Source organism: Psittacula echo, assembly GCF_963264785.1.
Source record: "Psittacula echo genome assembly, chromosome: 7".
Taxonomy (NCBI): Eukaryota; Metazoa; Chordata; class Aves; order Psittaciformes; family Psittacidae; genus Psittacula; species Psittacula echo.
The window spans coordinates 10,172,028-10,194,500 of record NC_137740.1 but is presented as its reverse complement, the minus strand read 5'-3'; the positions used below and the strand labels follow the sequence as shown (position 1 = coordinate 10,194,500).

At 40.0% G+C, this 22,473-nt stretch overlaps 1 protein-coding gene across 1 annotated transcript; it reads right to left on the bottom strand.

Annotated features, from left to right (window-relative positions):
- Positions 1-2,212: 2,212 nt before the first annotated feature.
- On the bottom strand, positions 2,213-22,028 carry STIL (STIL centriolar assembly protein; the record flags this gene model as incomplete). Its single annotated transcript, XM_080622605.1, has 16 exons — positions 2,213-3,451; positions 5,125-5,378; positions 5,971-6,163; positions 8,076-8,301; positions 9,058-9,223; positions 10,603-11,658; positions 12,439-12,553; positions 13,356-13,465; positions 14,633-14,780; positions 16,427-16,513; positions 16,638-16,721; positions 17,527-17,774; positions 18,779-18,963; positions 19,073-19,188; positions 20,848-20,955; positions 21,997-22,028. The coding sequence occupies 16 exons, from the start codon at positions 22,026-22,028 to the stop codon at positions 2,635-2,637; spliced, it is 3,945 nt and encodes a 1,314-aa protein (XP_080478731.1). The 3' UTR covers positions 2,213-2,634.
- Positions 22,029-22,473: the final 445 nt, after the last annotated feature.

The following is a 22,473-nucleotide window of genomic DNA, read 5'->3' as shown; positions in this document are numbered from 1 at the left end:
CATGCCGGGTGGGAGCTGTGGTTGCGGATGACCCCCATTTGCCTGCTTGGCTGCCCCTTGCTGAGCAGCAGCCCCCGACCCCAACGGAGACACTGGTGTGGTGGTAACTGGGAGATTCCCCCACCACTGGTCACAGTGAATGACCCTGGCTTGCCTCCTCCTAACTCACATGAGGTAGTGAGCCCCAAAATCAAACTCAATAAAGAAGTCAGTGATGCTCTGAGCAGGCCCAAGACCTTTTGAGCAAACACTACAAATAGCTTCCTTTAATTATAATTAAAGATAGGTAGAAACAACAGAAGGAGAAGAAAAGAAAACCCAGCAATAACACCTTAAACTGTGCTGGCCCCCACACGTCAGTGCCTGAGCAAGTGACAGAACCAGTGCTTGGGTTTGGTCACTGGTGCTCAGATTAACAAAGCCAGACCTGGTTTCCCGCCTAATTTTGACTTCAAGCTGCCGTGGATGCTTCAGGGAAGAAGAATCCGAGCATCACTCATTGCTACCCTGTGAAAGGAAAATGCCGCTACAGGGAAGGGTGGTTTGTGTTGTTGCTGTGGTCAGGCAGATGAAGGTTGTGCTGGCTCAGAGGTTGCTGTCCAGGGCTGTGTGATTTGTGTAACTCAGTTTAACACCACACCCTCGTGCAAGTGGTTTGGCTTTTGTTTCCGAAGTGCTTCTAGCGCTCGAGCATTTGAAGAAAGTCTTTAAAATATGAACCAATGCAACTGTCATCTTCCTGTGTTTCCAGACGTTTTACAATAGGAAACAAAGAACAAAACCCTACAACAATAGCTCAGAGGTACCAATTGCCTCATTCATCTCACTGGAATGTTCAAAAACAGTAACTGTTTTTTTGACTGATTCAGCAGAAAAGGGGCTGCCAGATAATGAGCTTGTGCCTGATCCAGGGGAGAGTCAGGGACTGGGGGAGGTTTTATTTTGCAGCACAGCAGAGCCTTTCCTGAAAGGAAACAAATACGCTTGTGGATAGAAGAGGCTGCGTGAGAGGAGAAACTCTGACATGGCTCAAAGGGAGCTGCTGCCTTCCTCTTTCTGTACTGGCTCTGACGTAGCAAAGGGCTTATCTCACCCCCAGTTCTTAATCCACAAAGGCCCACAAGGGTGGTGGATGCTGGAAGAGACTCTCATGTCATTGTAATAGATTTAATTAGCAATTAGTGCCCTCTCAAACACACCGTGAGTGGTCAGTGCAGTTTGTTGGATTTGATCAGGAGTTTACCTTGCAGTGTTTTAATCTCTAGTTTAACACTGCTAGAGCAGGAAAGACAAGGTCAGCACGGTAGGCTGAACCCCTGTTGAAACAATGCCATCAGAGTTTGAACAAACTCCCATTAAAGCATGCCAATGAGCTACAAGCCAGTGAGAAAACAGAGAGCTGGACAGTCATTCCACACTGTCCTCCTGTCAGGAATGTTGGGAACAGGAGTGAATTGCCGTTTCCAGTTCTGCTGCCTCAATTCCAAACCCAAGAGGTCAGGATGGAGAATGTCAGCCCCATCCAGCCATGTCCAGGCAGCACCAGCATGTTACTGTGCAACCAACAACACGGACTCACCACCAAGACACCTACCACAGCTATGCACTGAAGAAAGGTCCCCATCTTAACAGAAATCAAATCTTTAAATAACTGAATTTGTCTGAAGCCTGTGATGATAATACCCCACCACCTGATGGAAAAGGGCTGTTTTGTCAATAGACTGTCACACTCAATGAGCTTCTACTTCTATGTTCATACACAACAACATAAACCTGTTATTTTTTGCTTACCCCAGCCCCCAGTATTGGGATTCTTGAAGGGCTGAGTAGTAAGAGACATCCTCACACTTGCAGTTAGTTGTTCTAAACAACGGGTGGGAAGGGGCATGTCTTAAATAAAGGCTACATCAGACACGTGATGATATTTTTGTTCTGTTTAATGGAACCTTTGACTTTCATGAGCAATATGGACTTCTTAAATAAATAGAAAACACACATTCATTCAAGAAAAAAAAAACGAATCACAAAAAGGTTTTAAAAGTGCTTGGTTTTCCAATTCCCTTCCAAGGTTTCATGATACAGGGAGTTACCTGTGCCATGTTGGCTGCATTCAAGATAATTTTCTGCAAAGTAAAGCTATGGTTAATCTTCCCTTCCCACCAGACACAACCTCCCCCCCCCCCCCCCCAGTAATCCAACCATTTCAGCTGATTTCTAAAAGTTAGTGCTTTAGCTCAGGTAGCCCTGCTCTGCCTCACACAATGGCGATGGCTCACATGGCACAAGCATGTAAAAGTCAGTGTTTTAAAAGAGTCAACGGAAGAACATTTAAATAAGCACTGTTGTTAAAAGCAGGTTAAGAGAATATCTTGGTCTCAGGTCGATTTGCCTTTTGGATACCTTAAAATCACACCAAACTGTAAACAAAAGTGCACACATACTGCAGCGCTGATCAGCACCTCCTCAGCCAGGCACTCAGAGGTGGCTGTTCCCCCAGCATAGGCTGAAAACACTGTTCTGCAAATCTGATATTGCTACCACAAAGTGACCTCTTCAAAGATAACTTGATCCTTGGTTTCCTGCAGTCTTTTAGGGAGAAATCCCTGCCAAAGTTGAAACCATCTCGGGGGATGTTCAGAACAACTTTGGCAACTGCCTGAGTTGTTTCACATCAAGAATGGTGCCAACAGAATTCATGCTGTTCGACTGGTTTAATGTTTCAAGGACTGGAGTATGCAGATTTCCAGGGAAGACCTGAGTATCTCCTTCGTCCTTCCTGCCAGGTTGTTCAGTGAATTCAACTCTCCCAGATAACAATTTGGGTTTTGATTTTAAATCCTTTAAAATCTGAACTGAGTTCTCATCTGTTTGATCAGTTCTAAGAGGAAACATTTCATTTGTAATATTTTTTAATACAGGGCTGTTTAATGCTGGGGGAGAAGCATTGGCACTCAACTCTCTGCTGTGACTTTTGAGATGAACTGGAAGTTTTCCATCAATTCTTCTGGATAATTCAGTCCAGTGTGTGAAGCCTTCCAACACACAGTTTTTGTCCAGTGTGCTTTCACTTTTGACAGTGCCAGTACTGCCATTTTGAACCTGCAGTTCCTCTTCGTCTTCACTACTATCGTTGCCCTGTATCAGCCCATATCGCTTCATGTACTTCTTGGTTGCAAAAGACATATTGTTTGGTGAAATTAAGCTAAGACCCACCATGCTCTTGTCCATATTTGTATGCAAGATGTCCTGGAAAGAGAGATCTATGTTTTGGCCTGTGCGACTGAGGGATAGTCGAGATAACTGATTCTCACTGAGATACTTGAGTGCTATAGCATTTGCTTCCATGCTCAGGTCAACAACATTAGGAGTTAAGCCACACATGCTGACATTGGCAAATGACATATAGTTTAGTCCAGGAACCACTGCTTCAGGATTTATGCAGGCTAAAATGCTGAAAGAAAGCATCAAAAACTTAGTTTAGCATAACAGGAAAAACCTGCATTTCACAATATTATCTGATATTGCTTGCTGAACCAATTACTCCTTCCTTCTGATCACCACAGCTTGATTCCCCAGTGTCCAGATCATATGCTCTGCATATACTAAACAGCAGCTCTCCCGCTACTTGCACTGGCAGTATCCAAACACCATGTTAGAGAATTGCTGATATTCCCTTCCGACTCAATACTAACCACAATCCTCTTATGAGGAAGAACCCGGCTGTAGTGGGTTTCAGAGCTGACTTTGTTTTTAAAGTGAGTTTGTAAGCTCTTGGCCTATTCTCAGCAGTGAATGTGACGTTATACGTCTCTGATCCTACTACCTTAAAATTTATAGATAGAAGATACAAGCAAAATGGCAGAGATCAAGAACATCTCCTCTTTCCCAATGCATGCCAATTCCAGGATTTTTACAGGAACTCTGACATACTATCTATTTCCAGAAAACTGCAAGGTTCTAGGTTTTGAAGGCATTCTTCAGTAAGAGAAATGTTCATTCATTCTGTGCTTGGTAACACATAAGGTACATAAGAAATTGGTGTAAAGACTGAAAGAATAAGCTCTGGTACACTAGTAGCGGTTATAAGCCAGTGCATTTAGTACATGCATCTCATACCAGTTCATAAACACAAACTCCTCATGTTGATTGTTAAGAGTCCTCCCATTTCACTGAGCACAGATCGTGAAGTTTGCTTAGGGAGAATAAATGGGATCAGATGAACCACCACTCCTTCTGCTATGGAGTTCACTGTTGCTTCCTTCTCTGCTGAGCTGTAGAACTTTTTTCAGAATTGCTTATCAGTCATGTGAGTGGCAGAGGGAAGAATTCCACCCCGCTCCCCAGGTTGGAAGAGAAAACCTCAAGAGTTCCAGTTCTGTCTTACAGGTTCACTTATTAGCATCCTATTGACATTAAACAACACTGACAGACTCTCCAGCCAGGAAGGTAGCCCAGAAATTTCAGAAAAATACCTGATGACATTCAAGTGAAAAGGAAATAAAAGAGCTTAGAAACTGTAGCCAGCCCATGCCTAAGCAGCTACATAAGTAAATTCCTGTGTCTCAAATATCCCTTTCAGAAATTACTTCTGCTCTGTTTCATCAAGGCTATCTCACTCATAATAACAAACAATTAGGAGAGAACCAGTTTTGATATATATATCAAAGCCATGATAATGATTTCACTTATACTGGTGAAGCACAAGACAAAGGTTAAGTAGCAGTGACAAAATATACAGCTGCTTAACATTCCGACTCCCAAGTCCAGTGTTCCTCTGGAATATTTTGACATAGCCCAAAGGACTGAAATTACTCAAGCAGCTTTGGTATTATTCTAGGGAATTGTGTGCTACTGCATGTGCAATACTTTAAGAATCATCAGATACTCTAACAGCTAGAGCTACTTGTGTTATATTTAAATAATCTGAGTTTTGCTAGCAGAGCTCTTAACCTTATCTGAAATACCCCTAGCATGAGCCAGTGTTTCATCTTTGCAGGAAATGTGGATCAAGTTGCCAAACAAATCCCCAGTGGCAGTAAACCCAGTCCCTTCTTGTTACTCCTTGAGTCAATCTTCATTTTGGTTACAGCTACAAATTCCTGCTCAAAACAACCAGTATTTTACCTGGCATTCTCTACTTTGTGGGTGTTTTTCTTCAATTTGCCAGGCGAGTCAATTGTCACTCCAAGACTCTTCAGCTGTTTGAGTGTGGCACTGATCACACTCTCTTTGTCCACCACTTCCCTGTCAGTCTCTGAAGCCATGTCTGTTGTATCATCAATATCCTGACACTTAGGACCATCATCATTAATGAAGCCTGATTTTACAGCCAAGTGATCTTGCTCTTCTGAGGACTTTAGGAGGTGGTTTACTTGGCCCTACAGGAAAAGGGAGCAGGAGAGATACCACATGGGGAAAACCACCATGACATGCAGCTGTTAAAACCCAAAATCCTGGTGTATTCTTGTGCCACTTAAAACATAATTAGATGGACTAACACTTTATTCTGACAAAGAAGCCAAATTCAGGTTCAGTTCAGATGCAATCACATAAACTCACAGCAGTGTAGGCAAACACTACAATATCTTACATTTTAAGCTTTCTCTAAGAGTCTGTTTTGAATACATATTCATTCTGAATATCACATACTGATATCCAAGATTAAAGCCCTTTACAGGACTTGAAGGTAAAAAGCTGTGCTATTTTAAAGGGTACTAATTTGGGAAGTTAACAACTGACATTGTCTTTGAACTACAGACTTATTAGTCAGTATTCCATGTATGCATGAAAGAATGATGTACAGAATAACCATTCAAACCTTGAAAAAAAAAAAAAAAAAAAAAGAACAACCACAAACTTGGAACTTTTCCATAAATGTAAAATGTGAACACCAACAGCACATGCAATTTCCATTCATGTGCTGTTTTGACTGTTTCATTCAGTGCAGACTATCAAATGTACATGAATTACCAGCAAGTCCTGGTAAAGCTTCTGATCCTCTGATGGATTCCGAGGCAGCAAGGCGGCGGGGGACTGGGAGTTCTGCTCGCTTGCTACCACCACGTGGTTGCTAGCTCCCTCTGTTGGTTCTTTCTGTAAAGACACGCTAATACTTTCTTCCAAGGATGAACTCCGAACAAGTGCTTGGGAAACATTTCCGTTTCTGAAAGAGAACACAGAGACGTCGAACTATTTCCTTGAAACAGAAGAAGCACTTTGTGTACCTTATCTTTTCATGAAGAGGAGAAAAACTGAATACTGGAAACAGATCCTAATGTTTCTTGGTTTGTCTGCTGCTTGAGGCTTTGTTCCTGACTGCAGTCATTTTCTTTCAAAAGTCCTTTGAGGACTGAAGAAATACACCTTGCAGAATGAAACTGCAAAAGTCTGACTAGCTTTTCAAAAGGTGATCTGAAAATGGCAATGGTTCCTCTGGACTATGCAAAACTCAATGACACTCTACAACTAAACCTTAGAGCAGATGAAATTGAAGTTACTGATGGTTTGGAATGTCTTATGTTTTCAGCATTTTTATGGACACTTGAAAGCCTTTAGCAATAAGCATCGTCCACATATTCTGAAACCTTTTTTTTTTTACCAAGGTAAAAAGATAACAAAATTACCGTGGCAGTTTAAAAACATCTTAGAAACTTCTCAAAGACACTGCTACAAGTACCCACATACACAGCGCACACCGAGTATCGTGAACTGAGAACAAACACCTAGTTGAAATATTTCTCCCTAGCAGATGTGAAAGAGGAACCATAATCTATCCCGAAATTTCCAGATAAAAAGGATAAATATTGTAGACTGAGTTACAATGTGATGCTCTACATCCTCTTCAGATAGCTGGTGTGTACATTGCAAAAGCCATTTGAGACCAGACATATCAATAGTACTATCATCCCGAAGAAGATCTTTAAGCAGCCCTCCTCCCCCTTCCTGTTCCTCCTCAGGAGACAAGTGTAAGATAAGGGAATTTCAGAACTCAACTGATCAATTGCCTGTGTTGAAAGAGATAAGATTTAAATCACGTGACATACTAGATAGTCAATGTAGGTTATCAGTTACTGTTACACTAGCAATTATTCATCATTCCCAAAAACGTTCCCCTCCTCCTCAAAGAAATCTGGGTGATGATCTACATTCTTACTATAAGATGCTTCTACAGCTATTTTACAGGTTTATGAATACAAATTGAAGAGAACCTTACAATGGCATCTCTCTCCAGTACAATGTTCAGAAGACTGATTTGGATCAGTAACATTTATGGTAGCAGTATATGTTTGCAGATAATGCTTTAATCAAGGACTATGAATATTCAAGTTATAGCTTAATTACCAGCCTCTTTTCCAACATGATTACTTTAGAAACCTAATTTAAACTGGAAGGGTATTCCCCCTCCTTTGGCTTTTCATACTTAGAGACTATTGGATGATTAGAAGTCCTAAATTGTTGAGCTATTGTAAAAATATCATCCATATAAATAATTAAAAATATATTTAAAACCACTTCCCAAATTAGTCTGAGATTAGGCACTGCACTATGAAGAATCTGAGCTTACAAATAATTAAATTAACAGTACTGAAGTTGGCACCTGCATTCACCACACACAAATTAGGTGTAAAATGCAGAGAAATTCAGGGAGCATCATAAATCCCTCATCCTAAGCCCCTCAGAACTGAAAGGGTTCTGAATACTGACAGGGAAAAGCCACTGTAGGAGAACAACTGACTACAGCAGCATCCCCTTCCCTCCACCCCCTGGGATTTAAGGTAAGAAAGGGAATGCTGCCAGCACTGTACATGCTTTTCCAAGTTAAAGGCTTTTGCCATCAGCTGCTGCTGATAGGTAGGATAGCTAAACCTGCATGACTGATAAATGCAGACTCTAAAGGCAGCTGGTTTTTGGGTGAGCTGTACAATTCAGAGCATAATTAAAAAACAAAGAAGGGAAAGAACACAACAGCCAAAATCAGGTGACTGTAATTCCTGGAAAAAATAATTATGAAAGTAGTAACTTGTGAAAGGCAGTTCAGCTTATTATGTGAACACAAGGTATTTCAGGTTACTCACTGGAGAATGTTCTGATTAGTTCCTTCTTCCACAAGGTGAATACTGTCTACAAAGCTGGGCATGTCAACCACCTTTAAGGAAGAAGCAATACTTGTATTACTTGCATCTTGTTCAGCATTAATCGAAATGCTTATGTCTTCCTTAGAAATCTCTTCATCCTCTTTTTTCCCTTGTGGTGTGGAGTCGTCTTGTTTTTCTGAGGCTGTATTCCAAAATAAGCTAGCACCTAGAAGAGAAAATTACCTATTTAAAGGAAACTCATTACTATCTTCTGAGACCCTTTGCCTTTGTAAAGCTAAAGGAATCGTTTCCTCACATTCAGGATTTTTCACCAGTGTAAAAGCGATTTAGGGTTTAGAACAGCTACGAGTTGCCAAAACATCATTCAAGACCTAGTTTCTTCCAAGGCATCCTTGATGAAAATAAACAGTTGTATTAAAGCATGTTAATGCATTGACTTTCAGCCAGTTTGAAAATTTTCTCAAGACTAACCACAATATTTCCATGGATTTAACAGGAACCAAAACATTAATATGTAACTTCACAGACACAGCTCCATAACTTGTTAAAATTAAAGCGAATACAGTCTCTGTGCATGTAAATGAGTTACAAAAAACTTCAATAATATATTTAATAAAACACCAGATGGGAGAGAAGCTATTACTTTTCAAAGCAGTTTATTAATTCAAAAAGAGACAGATTTTTTCTTTCAATATGTCAAAATTTAAAGTAGAAGACTAGAGCTATTGGGAAAATACTTCTTCTAGTGATGGCAATCACTGCTATTGCAGAGCCTAGAGGAAAAAAAAATAACTTCAGCCTAAACTTGCAAATAACACCTCAAGAACTAAGCTGGTTCTTGTACCTGGTGGATGCTTGTGTACATTCGGCATTCCTGCAGAACATTCTCTCTATGCCCAAATGTAACTCAAACATCCAGAAAAAGTGGTGCTAGTCTTATTTTTACAGACTAAAGCGTTACCTGTGCTCACAGCCACGCTCACACTTCTCCTCATGTGTGGGCCGGATGAGGATGGCGTTTCCATAGAAACAACATCCCCTTGCTTCTCAGGCTGCAGAGCGTGGCCAGTTGCAGCTGGATCTGAGGAACAAGCCTGATGAGCCTGAGCTTCCAGTAAGCGTTGGATCTGTAACAGTTATCAGCATGTTATACTTTATATTTTGTTGTACAAATTGTAACAGGCAGAAATGAATTACTAAATTGGGCTCCTCCAGATCTGGAGTCAACTCCAGGCTGCATTGCCACAGAAGTCTGATAACCTTCCAGTTCTCAGCAGTGCATACAGCGTAAATCAAAACATCAATTTTGATGCTGGCAGAGCTAGCAAAGAAGAGGTTCTAAGCAAGCTGGCAGAACTACACCAAGACAACTTGAGTAAAACCTATTTGCACTGCATTTGTTGGAAATATTCTGTCCCTTTCATTCATCTACAAAGCCTATTACCGACTTACCAGCCAAGCATTTATATGCCAACTGCCCCTACATCATGCTAAACCAACTTTGTACTAATTACAAAAATAAGCACTTAAATGATAAAATTAAGTTTGCCCAGGCAATCTTCACTCAAGTATTTGCATCCACCCTGTTCTCAGATTAGTTCACAGCTCCATGGAGAAATATAACAGTAAAGGCTGTACTTATGCAATAAGGAGAGGTTTCTCTATCTTGTGCACAACCCATGCTTTGAGAGCTTGATTTAACACACAGCAGTTATACCTAAAGCTTATTTCAGTTGTAATTTTCTAGTTTAAGCAGGAAAAATATGTTTTGTGAGCAACTTTCCTATTCCTATCATTCATCACCAATTTATCATCAATTTCAACTCTAGCTCTTCAGCTCCAAATGAGACCCTGTAAAGTACAGGGCGCAGCATAGCTCACAAGGGGCCAGTATTTAGAAGAAATTTCACCTGCTATCAAACCAGAACTTAGCAAAACCCCCAAAGCCCAATTTTCCAGCACAGCAACAAACACCTGATGAATCCTGCCAGTCTGCTGCAAACAGAGAACTGAAGTTTTCAAAGCAATAGCCTCAACTGCTCAGGAAGTTACAGGCTTGAAGGTGAGCAAAGCAACACACAAGAACATCCTGTGCTTCGTATGTATCCTTACAATAATTCCAAAGACTATAACCTATGCAGGGATTTCTTTTTTTACACAGATAAGTATATATATAAAAAAATATATATATACAGGAAAGTATTTATACACAGGGTGTATCAGTTTGCATTATAAAAGAGTCTGCTAAAAGGGAAACCTTTCTGTTATGGAAATAGGATAAAAATAAATGTAAAATTTAATCAGGCAAGAGTCTACTAGTTTTCATTTAACCACACCAATTAGCAGAGCTAATCAAGACCCTCTTCTATCCCCAAACTGCAGCTGGTATGACAGGCTCTCTTGTTCCAACAGGGAGAGACAACAGCTAATTTAATTCCTTTGGCAGGGGAATTATCAAAGCATAATTGCTAAGAGGGCAGAGGAGGAAGCTGCTGTTCCCACAAACCTGAGCTTGAAGTAATTTGAGTTGTCTGTCTTGTTCTGTAAGAACCCGGTATGCATCTGGAGATAATCCCATCATTCCATTATCTGATCCTGCTTTAGCAGCAGGCATGTGCAGGCACTGTGAGTGGGCTGCACAAAACTGTGGACTAGAGGGGCTTGCACTTGAAGGCAGTCTTATTCCAGGCGATAAGCTATTGTCGAGAGAACAGCTTCCTGTTCTCCCATGATATCTCATGCTTATAGGGCTACTTGTGGTATATCCTGGATTGCAGCAAACATTTGGGCAAATGATATTTTGATGCAGCACTGTACATGGATTCTGCTGAGCCATCTCGGATTGGATTTCTACTCCATGTTGGGGGCTCAGTTTACCAATTCCTTGCCATGAGTTTATTGGGTGATACTGAATGGAAGCAGGACACTGACAGGTGCACGCACCGGCTGGACAGCAAGGTGGCACTTGAGCTGACACCTGCAGGTCTGGTGGTCTTCTGCAGATCTGTGGTGAAAACACGGAGTTGCAGAGGACTGGCTGCATAGCAGCAGGAAGCTGCTTAGAATTGGATATTGATGTTCTAATTTGAGGCTCTCCCTGCTGGGATACTCCATTGGGATTTAAAACAAGTCTCTCTGATGGCTTTCTGGGGTGATGTGCAGATGTATCCGGGGAAGGCCCACTACAAGGGGTTGAAGGAGAAGATGATCCTGAACTTTTTCTTGATTGAGGGCAAGCTTTCTTAGGGTGAAAGGGTTGCTGTAGTAGAGCTTGCTTTCCTCTGGAAGGCCTTGAGGTTGGAATTTTCTGGTTTAAATGGTTTGGTAGTTGCCTTAAAGAGAGATCTCCCATATTAGCAGATAAGTTTTGCTTGTCTTCAGAGTGCTGGGTGGAGTAATATGTAGATTCCAAGCACCATTTCTTTTTAATAGGCTGATGTAGTGCTATGGGTTGACTTTTAGCATTTGAAGTCCCCATAGGCTTAGACGGTTGTCCTGATTCTATGAAACTCCCATCCAAAACAAGTGACAGTTCAGGAACTGAAGGAAAGATCCTGGCAACCTGAAGGGACAATTATACAAGCAAGTTTAAGGTCATTTCAAAATACTGTCTTTCATCTCATCAGATGCAGAATTTCTTAGAAGAAAATGTTTCAATTTAAAAATCAATATATGACCACTACCAGCTCCAAATCAGCTACACACTGAAAACTTTTCTGAAGATTGGAAAATCCAGATTTAAAAAAAGCAGCAAGTTCTCTAGGATCATTCTTAGACAAAATTACTGTCATATGGCATAATAACCATGTCTATTAAATGAATGCTCCAGGTCACCCTGAAGGGCATTTTGGAGTATGGCTCCTTCCCCTTCAAGAAGAAAACTACATGTTCTCTCTTACTATTTTTAGACCCAGCAGATAGTTGTTTAATGTAAAATGTACTGTTGCACCTCTCACATCCTTCTAGACCTATGCTGTTTGAGGGCTGCTATTTCATTGCATTTGTATATGCTGCAGTAAAAGAGGACAGACCGGCAGATCTTTACTTCATTTACCCAGAAGTATACAAGAAAGCCTTTGCTGCCTCTATCTTTACCTCAGATACCACAGCTCTTCCATTTAATGGTAGCAAGATTCCCAGAGTAGAACCTACTTTTCTCTGTTCCCAAATCCTAGCATATACAGGAATTAAAGCATCTATAATCCTAGAAAAAAGGCAGGTTCCCTAGAGCAGGAGTTGGGACTCTTGGTCCATTTCTTCAACTCTGTTTCCTGTCCCCTTACAATGAGTGTTTCTGCTCTAAGTGTCACATCATGATGATAACAATTATTTACTTAGTTACCTGTTGACTCACTGGATGAGGACTTGGAATTGGTCTGGGTGATAAATCCTCATCTTCTACACCAGAGTCATGATCACTTGCTGACAACTTGCTGGGTGAACAGCCTTGGGAAGGACTACAACCAACATAAATCAAACTAAAAATGTTTGCTTGTCAAATCTGGCAGCAGTAACATGAATCTTCACATTTTTCACTGTGCCATCTACAGTGCAATATCAGCACCATTTCTTTTAAGTAATAGCTGCTACTCATCTCCTCCCTGGTTAGCTAGGGAGGGAGCAAACAGCTCTAACAATGATAATACAAATGCTGCTTTTGGACAAAAAGAAACTAACCCACCCTCCCCTCACCCTCAGATGTACACACCCTCTAAGTGACATCCTAACAGCAAAGCACTGATTTATATTAGAAAGATCGGGACTGCTACAGTAAAGACCGTAACATTGTTTAAAGGATTGTAAAGGCCATTTTATAGCCATAGATAAAAATTTGATGGGTAAGTCAGGTTTCTTAAAAACTCCTAAGTTTCAACTCATCCAGGTCTCCAGCTCTGAAAAGTGGGAAGGAAAGGAATTTTTACCAACTTAAATTTAGAGATTTGCTTCGAAAGGACAGATCTCTTGGAAGGCTTAATACAGTAAACTAAGCTCCATTAGTACAGAAGCCTTTTTAGAAACATCCACTGGACAAGTTAAAACCACCAGTATCAACAGTAGAGCCACAAATAGTTTCTTTTGGAATATAGTCAGCTTGACCATCTTACTTGAGAAATATTAACTCTAGGAATAAACAAAAGCACATACATAGGTTTTAATGAGAGGTCATTATTCACAGCTAAACTGACACCTGGCACAGGAGGTCAAAAAACCCTCATCCAATAAATATTTTTGCGTATATGTGACATCTAAAAGATTTACCTTCTGAGAGGAAGTTTCTTGCAAACTCTGCTGAAGAACTCAGTTTCTGCATTTTGGTTTTCAGCACTCAACTCAAACTGGATAGGGCTTTTGTCTGAAGGTTCCACATTCTGGAATGAAATTTTCTGTATGTGTGAAGCATGAAACTTTCAACTTTGAGCCACTGAAGTACTAGTCCTAAAGAAACAGTTTTAAGGATGTTTGTATCTGATTACTTGCTGCTTGTCCTTTACTTTCAATTCTCAATTCTTTCACCACTACAAGGAGGCAGGCAACTTCCCTTCCTGTTTAACACTGTTCCCCCTGCTACTCTGTAAAGTAGTTGGCCTAATTATAGCCATGAGCAGATGCTTCCTTGCGGTAACTGCCTAGATACTCTTCCACAAGCCTTCACCACCATAGGAAACAGCAACTGTTCCTTATACTTCCATGCACCACAACTGGAGATAGTTAAGAGGCTTGTTATCTTCAGGAAGCTAAGCTGTACCTAGGGAAAAGGTGGAAGGCAGCCTTGAACATGGACATTTAATTGGAAAGAGAAAAGTAAACATACAGGACACATGTTATACTAGCTGCTTCTCTGCCAGAATATAGGTGCATTTATCAAGCAGATTACACGTCAGCTTCAGGTTCTGTACAAGCCTAAGAAAACATGTGAGGAACTGAGATTTCGTTGAATTTCCTCAAACCTGGTTAGTTATGTCTCAGTCCCTGCATCAAACTCTTTCAAAGAGTTATTTTGCACAAAGATGAAATTGTTCCTGCTTTTTTAACCGTAGCACAAGAGATATGCAGATTAGTAAGCACTGAATTCCCTTTTGCATTCGACTTCAAGCAAAGCACAAGCACCAGCACCTAGCTTTGCTCCCCAGAAGGCACCAATGTGCATCACCCACCACAGTTGTTTGATGTGTCCAGCACATACACAGTACACCAGATTAACAAATGCTATGGGAAATCAGAATCTCTGCTCATAAAGCCAAAAGGGCACTAGAAGAAGGAGCACTGAGTCCAAGACAGCACAGTACATTTTAACAGAAGATTTTTGATTGCTGTCAGAAAAGTGAGCAGTTGCTGACTTTTGGAGGTCATCTCTCAATTTGAGACACAAACTGAATTTACAGTAATCACTGTAAAAAGGTAGCTTTATAGAGCTATGTCATTTTCAAACACTGCAGCTCCATTTGAGTCACATTGTAGTGACTCTTCCTTTAAGTACTTAAACTAAAAGTCAAATCTGAAAGTACCACAACGTAGTAGGAAACCAAGCCACTTACTTTGAAGAGGTGTACTGTTTCATTGCAAGTTAGGATCTGAAACCCTAGTTCAGTCTGTCCACTGCATGGGATGCATTCATAAAACTCTGGTTCCTTGTGTGTCAATGAATAAAGCACAATAAGAAAACTCCCAGATTCTGAAAAAACCCTAAAATAGAAAAAACCCCACATCTTAAAAAAACCTTAAGAAACAGGAAGAAGGCCCTTGGTGTCTCAATATACTGAGCAAACTATCACACCGTTTTGCAAACTGGTGAGTCACTGCACTTTGAGCGGTACTGAGCTGTAAGTAGAGCAGATGGATTTATGAGTGATGCCACATGCAAGTATCAAAGCAAAGTAGGGAAGTAGGAATAATTAATCTACTTTCTAGCTCAAACCTCTAGGATCACTTAGTACTTTAAACGAATTCCTGGAAAACTTCAATCATAGCATAGAAAAAAGCATCTATAAAAATGATATTGTGATTTTTTTTAATAATTCAATTGAAGATGTATTATAAAGACACTTAAAGTGTTTCAGCTATCCCTAAATATTAAAACCAAAATGGATCTGGAATTATTTTTGTTTACTTTTTTTTTGGAAGAAAAATTATATTTAATTTTTTTTCTTACAGGTTGAGTACAGTAACAACAGTCAACATGTAACACAAAAGATCAAAGATAATGAAAATAATGTGCATTTCCATGAAGAGGTAGTACTACTTTCACAATAATTTTTCTTTTTATAGCACTTGCAATACACTTATTTATAGAGCGGGGTTGATTGTTTCTCTTTTTAAATAAGATATATGACGGAGAAAGAAGTACAAATAAGGTATTTGAAAAATGTATTCACACACAACTTTAAAATGATACTTACAGCTTCAAGAGTTAAAAACAAACGATCCACAGATTAAGCAGTTAGTCTACAGAGGTTAATTCTGTTTGCATGGTTCATCAACTCTGCCTAATCCACTTCCAAGATGGAATCAGTGAAAGTTAATGAGAGTCAAGCATCTAATAATCTAATTGGGCTCTTATCTATATTTGGGCATATTTAAATTGTTAAGGGGAAAAAGTCATTTTCTGTAATTACAGACACATCTGTTCACCAAATGTAGTTTTATTTCAGAATTTAAGAGCAAATGTGGTGAAGCAGAAGAAATATTTATGCATACAGCATATTTAAAAGTTTCATTTGCCTGAAGAGCAGTTTTAAACTATAAATATCTGCACTCCCTCCCAGCTTCCGTGTAAGTAGAACTTGACAAATAGTACAAGTGAAAAGCTGCAGAGGACAAGGAATGATTATCTACCACCACCACGAAGAAAATGAAAACAAAAATAATCAGAATGGAAAACGAGAAAAACCACAGAATATTTAGCAGGAAGTCAAGACAGCATTAGCTGCAAATCAATATGCTTCAATGTGTTAGTCAGATACAACCAGAGAGTAAGCTTATGTCAAGGAGAAAACCCATGAGAAAAGTTCAAACCTGAAACACATCACTGTTTAAACTGCTGTTTCCTGCTTGCTGCTTCTTCATTAAACTAACATGCACTGACCTTAATGATATTAATGTTCTGTGTTTGAGATATCAGCCCAGCTTTCTAACACTTCAGTCACAAAAAAATTTGCAAAGCAGAAGTCAAAACCAGAAAGAACAAAGAAAACAGCTTTACCTCCTATATAACATAAATCACAGAATTTCCTTAAACATCTTTGAACAGAGCCCATGTTGCCATGCATTTCTGTGGAATGCATTTTTAGGTAGCCAATAGCTTCCTTGATTTATAGATAAAAGTGACTTGCCTTTCCTGAATTGAAGAACTGAATAAATATCGCAAGCAACAGGCCCAGACTTGAGGACTACAGATATGGGTAACTCCACTCAGCCAACTAGAAGCAAGAAGAAATATCCAATTAGAAATTGTTTCATTACCAAGTTTCCACTATATAGTCCCTCAAATACATCTCAAATCAATATGTGTATCAATCTGTAAAAACTGAGGCAAACACTTACACTCCAACTAATGGCAGAGCATAAGCCTTGGGATCAGACTCAAGCAGCAAAAGCAATTTTCGTGTCTGGTCCATAGTAAGGTAGCTGAAAGAAAGCAGAAGTTGGGGTTTTGTTTAGTATTATAGAAGGCAGTATTTCAGAAAAAAAACCCTGAAAAGACAAATACATGTTTAGAAAACACTAAGAAAAAAGTTGGGAGGCGGAGAGAAAAATAATCAAACCCATCCTTCCTCCACACTTAAAGCAACTCCTCAGCTTTCCATCAATTTCCTGTGTATTAAAGAATTACCAAGGACAAAATTTGCTTAGTATTATAGTATTCAAACAAATCTAGGAGTGCCAGTCATGTTAAATTTGAAGAGGAACTTTCAGGGAGGCATGCACAAAGTCTCTTTCCAAATAAAATAACATTCAGTTGCTTCAAATTATTTCCCTGGTCTATCTTAACTTCACCCTACTAAGTTAGCTACCAGTCAGAAGGATGATTCCCCAATACCATCTTAAGAGCATGATCAACAGAAAAAGATGTTTCACATTCATCTGATTTTCATTTTAAGGCTAGTACTGATATTATTTAAGAAGCTGGGTGCTGTTTGTATTTATGGTGTTAACTAGAGGCATATCCCTATGCCCCAGCAAGAAGATGCTTCTACTTAAGTCAAAAGCAAGAACTCCTTCTGAACCAGTTATGATTTTCACCCCACCCCATTTCTTGTTTCTCGTTTACAATATTTCAAATTTTTTCCAAGTCCAAGAATTTATGTTATTTTTATGCCAGTTATTTCACAAAAAGCAAAGCACTGGCTGAGATCTTGCCTACCTACCTACTTTAGGAAATGCAATAAGCTGCCAGGCAACTTTGATAGCTTTATCATCACCATTTACTCACCCACATTTACATGTTCCTTGAACTTGTGCAATATTCATTGGACTGTTCAAATTTCTTGCTAGGGCTGTGGGAATAATTGGGACAGACTTCACAGGAGTGTATTCCAAGATATTTGCTGCAGTAATTGAAGCCCAGTAAAAATTAAAATGTAGATTATCCAGGTTTTCTGTGAAAATAATGTGAGCTTTTACAGTGAGCAGTTTAGAAAGGTCCAGTGATTCTTTACTGCACAGACTGTGCTGCAGACCCTAGAAACGGGGAAAAGAGAAAAAAGGTCAATACACTACATTGTCTTCATACCACTACCATGATTCTGGTTGTATTATACCAGGAACTCAAATAATTCACCATAGCTACTACTACAGCAGTAGGCACTGTATAGAAAGCCATTAACCCAGGTTTCCAAAACTCACGGCTATAACGAATATAATCAATGATGTAAAATATACTTGAAATTAAGCTATGCATATCTTAGCATCATTTTATGATACATTAAAAAAACTGTAAAGTAAAAAAACTTAACTTAAATAAAAGTTAATAAAATAGTAGGTAACTAGAAGGCTCAACGATCTAAGTTTTCTTACATTAAAGAAATTTCTATTTTAACATTTGGATGTATCATCATGAGGAAGTTTAGATGTGAAGTAAGCATTATTTGTACTGTAAAATACACACAACAACAACTACAGGCACACATTTTCAGGAATTGAAGGTGTATTTGCTAAATTAGACGGTGTATCTGCTAAATTACAGCACAGCACAGAAGTGTCAGGCACACATTTCAGTTATAACTACTAACCCATGTAGACTTCATGTGCTTTCTTGCAAGTCACCTGCCTAGCAATAGTTTATCAACAGTGTAAATACTGAAATTCATTCATGATAGATTTGAAAGAAAAACCTGTTTTTTCTTGTTTAAATAAGTTGCAATCACTGTTCTCTTGCTGGCTTTGGTGCTCAGACCAGCTGAAAAACTTTTGGTCAGCGAACAAGATTTTAGCCCAAGATTAAAGACTCTGTGATCCTTAAAAACCCATGAAGAGTAACTGATTTTAATAGTTTCTGATACACTTTTCAATGACTTTTAAGCAGGTCATTTCACATAACCAACTACATCATCTTGCTTCAGCCACAACTTCGCTGTGTTTGAAATTGATAGCACTTGGAAATCAAGCCCTGTGCATAGTCCAGTCATCTGCCTAGAGGACAGTTTATTGTTTATGAGACCCAGAAGTTGCCAAGAGGTGCCCACCTGGAAAGCCAAGCTGATATCTTCAGCACCATGCACTACAATATCTGAAGAAGGTCCCCAGGCATTAACTGTACACGGAATCACAAAGTCTCCAGGAAGAGATGCAGCTGGAATTTTGCCCGATCCACCAGCAACTTCTCGACCAGGATCAAAGCGGTCTATTGTTACAGTTATGCCTTCCCCATCTTTAAATAAATAAATACATAAAATTAGGGTACAAAAGCAACTTGAGCTCCTTGGTAACAACTTATTCAACCAACTGATATTGTCTGTCTTCCTGACATTTAAAGTTACCTTCATCTACTGCAAGAGTCCCAAGCAAAAAACAAGAAAATAATCTCTTCTCATTCTGCTTAGCATGGCGATAGGCAAGTCGCAAGGTTTTCTCCATCATAGATAACTTTGGGTTTCTAAAAAGAGACAATAAGCAAGCTTAAGACCCAAATCATATTTCATGCTTGTTTGAAGAAGTATTTATTATATTGCAATAGCATCCATGAGGTTTTTTTTTGTATACAGAAATATATCAAAGCCCTAAATAACAAGAAAGTAAGAGTTAACAACACTGTATGTCAAGGGAATTTTAGCTCCTGCTCTGTGCATAACCCTGACCATCCATCTTCAAGAAAGCCATATTCTAACTAGAGTAGCTCCGCAGGATGCTCTGTAAGACCATCTCAACAATATTTGGCTTGACTGGTCCAGCAAACCAATGAAAGAGGGGAAACAATGTTTTCTATGGAGAATAAATAGCAAAGAGAGGGAAAAGCTTTTTTTTCTGCTGGCTCACATAGTCACAAGAACTATAGATGAATACAAGTGAATTATTTTAATAGAAGGTGGGAAAAGTTAGGAACACTAAGACCAAAACACAAAAGTCTCTGAGATTTAAAGACTAGAACTGCCCAAAAGGCTTAATTAATTTTGACATGGTGTTCTCTCACTTTAGCACAAAATTTAGTGTAGATGCTTAAAGCAGCAGCAGACTGGGCTCAAGCTCTGAATCAAGGGCAGTAAACACATCAACCTTACTTTAGCCTGAGATAGCTTATCTGACTTGGACTTGGAAAGAGGTCAGACTTGAAAGTGAAGCTGCTGGTTTATGCAAATACTGTGATGATGGCTCATATCATACCCGATCAAGATGAACTAAAATGAAATGCCTCCATAAAAATAAAATTAATTTATTTTAAACTTGGTTAAAACTTTGAGGTTTTAATATTAACCCAAAGAACACTATGTGGCAAGTACAAGTGGAGGCCCCTCTGACCTGCAAGGGTTGTCCACAGAATCACAGAATCCCAAGGGTTGGAAGGGACCTCAAAAGATCATCTAGTCCAACCCCCGCAGGGTAACCTAGAGTACATCACACAGGAACTTGTCCAGCCGGGCCTTGAATATCTCCAATGTAGGAAACTCCACAACCCCCCTGGGCAACCTGTTCCAGTGCTCTGTCACTCTCACAGTAAAGAAGTTTTTCCTGATGTTCACCCTCATATGCACATATATGCATACACTTGCTTTAATAATTACAGTAAGATTTTTGTAACATCTGTATAAAATTACACATTTAAATAATAAGGCTCAATTTTTACCCTCCATTTGTTTTGCAAGTCAAATTTGGAATATCCTGCCCTAGAAATTCCCAAACATCAGAACTTTTGACATTCTAAAGGAGATTCCTGAGGCAAACAAAATATTCAATTTCAAGTTTTACTTGAAGCACCCAATCTGTATCCAGTTTGTCAGAAATACTTGTTTCTTTGTAAATATTTAGAGACCAGCAAAAATGTGTTAAAGAAAATGACAGATATACGGTTACCTTTACACCTTTCCACATGAGAAGGAAATGGAAAGAAATTGTAACTTACTTTAGGCTGAGGCACTTCAAACCCATTTGACTGCATTACACCACAGCACCACAGAAAGAAACCCTCAAATCTTTTAAATTAAAATCCCTATATATTTATAATTAACAAACCAGTTGTTTCTTTTTCCTTTGTGTCTTGTCACAAATATAATTCTTGACTGATTTTAACCTTTAGCTGCTTAAAAGCAGTTATTCATACCTGTAATAGGTAATATGTGAGCCAATAACATCACCCATAGGGCCTGGGTCCCACAGTGCACACTTTGACAGAGGGAAACTGAAAGGGACCATCCTTTCGGGTACAAATCTGGGAAGAAAATCACAGAGATAAACAACAAAAAATGAATAAACTTCGCACTTTCAAACATCACTTACAAGAAGGAACAAAGGAGTAACACTAATAAAAACAACAAATAGCATGCATAAGCTGTTGGTACTTTTTGCTTCAAGACCAGGCCAATGAAGCAGAAACTTTATCTTATGATGATGTCAAGCATATGAACTACAAAGTCAACACAAAACTCTTGTTTTCCACCTGACAGTTCCTTCATGGAATCTTGGAAGATGTGTAGGCCAAAATACAAGTTTGCAGATATAGCTCAAGAAGAAGCTGCTCTGGATATAGTGTATGAAAGGAAAAGTTTATTAGTCATTAAACTTCAATGGCACACAGAAAATCTTGATATAACAACAGCTTCCAAAAGCCCTGGTTTAATCACTTTTTCAAGTCAGCATTCACTCCACTTCAGCTTTGAAGATTTCTGAAAAAAGCCTTAACTCAAGTAATATAGTGCAAAAATTGAAAAAACACTTCAAAAAGGCCTGAAGAAATTAGTATGTAGCCACATAAACTAATCTACGCAAGCGAGATTACACTTTTAAGAATTGCCTAAACTATGTTAAGTCAAATACAAAACATTTGATGGTCTACAACATTAAGCAAATCCCTCAACACTTAAACAAATACGCAAGAACTTCCTTCGTAGTTAACTGAAGCGCCAGGCTTTGCCAAGATGCTTTCCTTGCATTTCCTCAAGCTCCCAGGAAAGAACTCTATTTTTAAAGCGGTGCTCTAAGCAACTCGCCTACCTCTCCTGTAACCGTTAATTGATTCCCATTAAAAGCCAACACCCCTCAAAACAAGTCCCATTTAGCATGTTAAAAGGGAAAACATTTTAAAGACCCGCTATTTTCACTAGTTTTTGGCAAGCACGGATCAGAAACACGCCCCCAGAGCTCCTTACAAACACTCGCGGGGCGGCACCGGACCCAGCGTGTGCCACAACGGTCACCACCTATCCCCCTCGCCAGGAAGGGTCCAGCGCACCCTCCCTCCCAGACCGGGTACCTCAGATCCGGGCCGGGCAGAGCGGGGTCCATCCAGAGCCGCCGCACCTCTGTCCCCTCCTCCTGTCCCTGCCGCGGGGCGTCGGCGAGGGGCAGCGCCCAGTCGCGGGGCCTGCCCACAACAGCCCCCGCCTCAGCCGAGCACCAGAGGGGTCGTGCCAGCGTTTCCTGAGGGAAAGGGGGAGCGAACAGTGACACTCCGACTCCAAGGCCTCACTACCGCCGCAGTCCCTGCAGAGAGGCTCCGGGAACCGCCTAGGCTCCCGCCGCGACACAACTCGTCCCGCTCGACTCCGGCGCCTTCAAACACCACGACCGACCCCTCGCTCCCCGCCGCCAACGCCCGCCAGCCAATCAGAAAACACAACGGGCTGCGCTCCCGCACCTCGCTGCCTGCTTCCACCCAATCGGCGCACGGCGTGGGAGGGAAACAGCTCATCTTGACCAATCAGAGCGCACCCTGGGGGGAAACAACCGC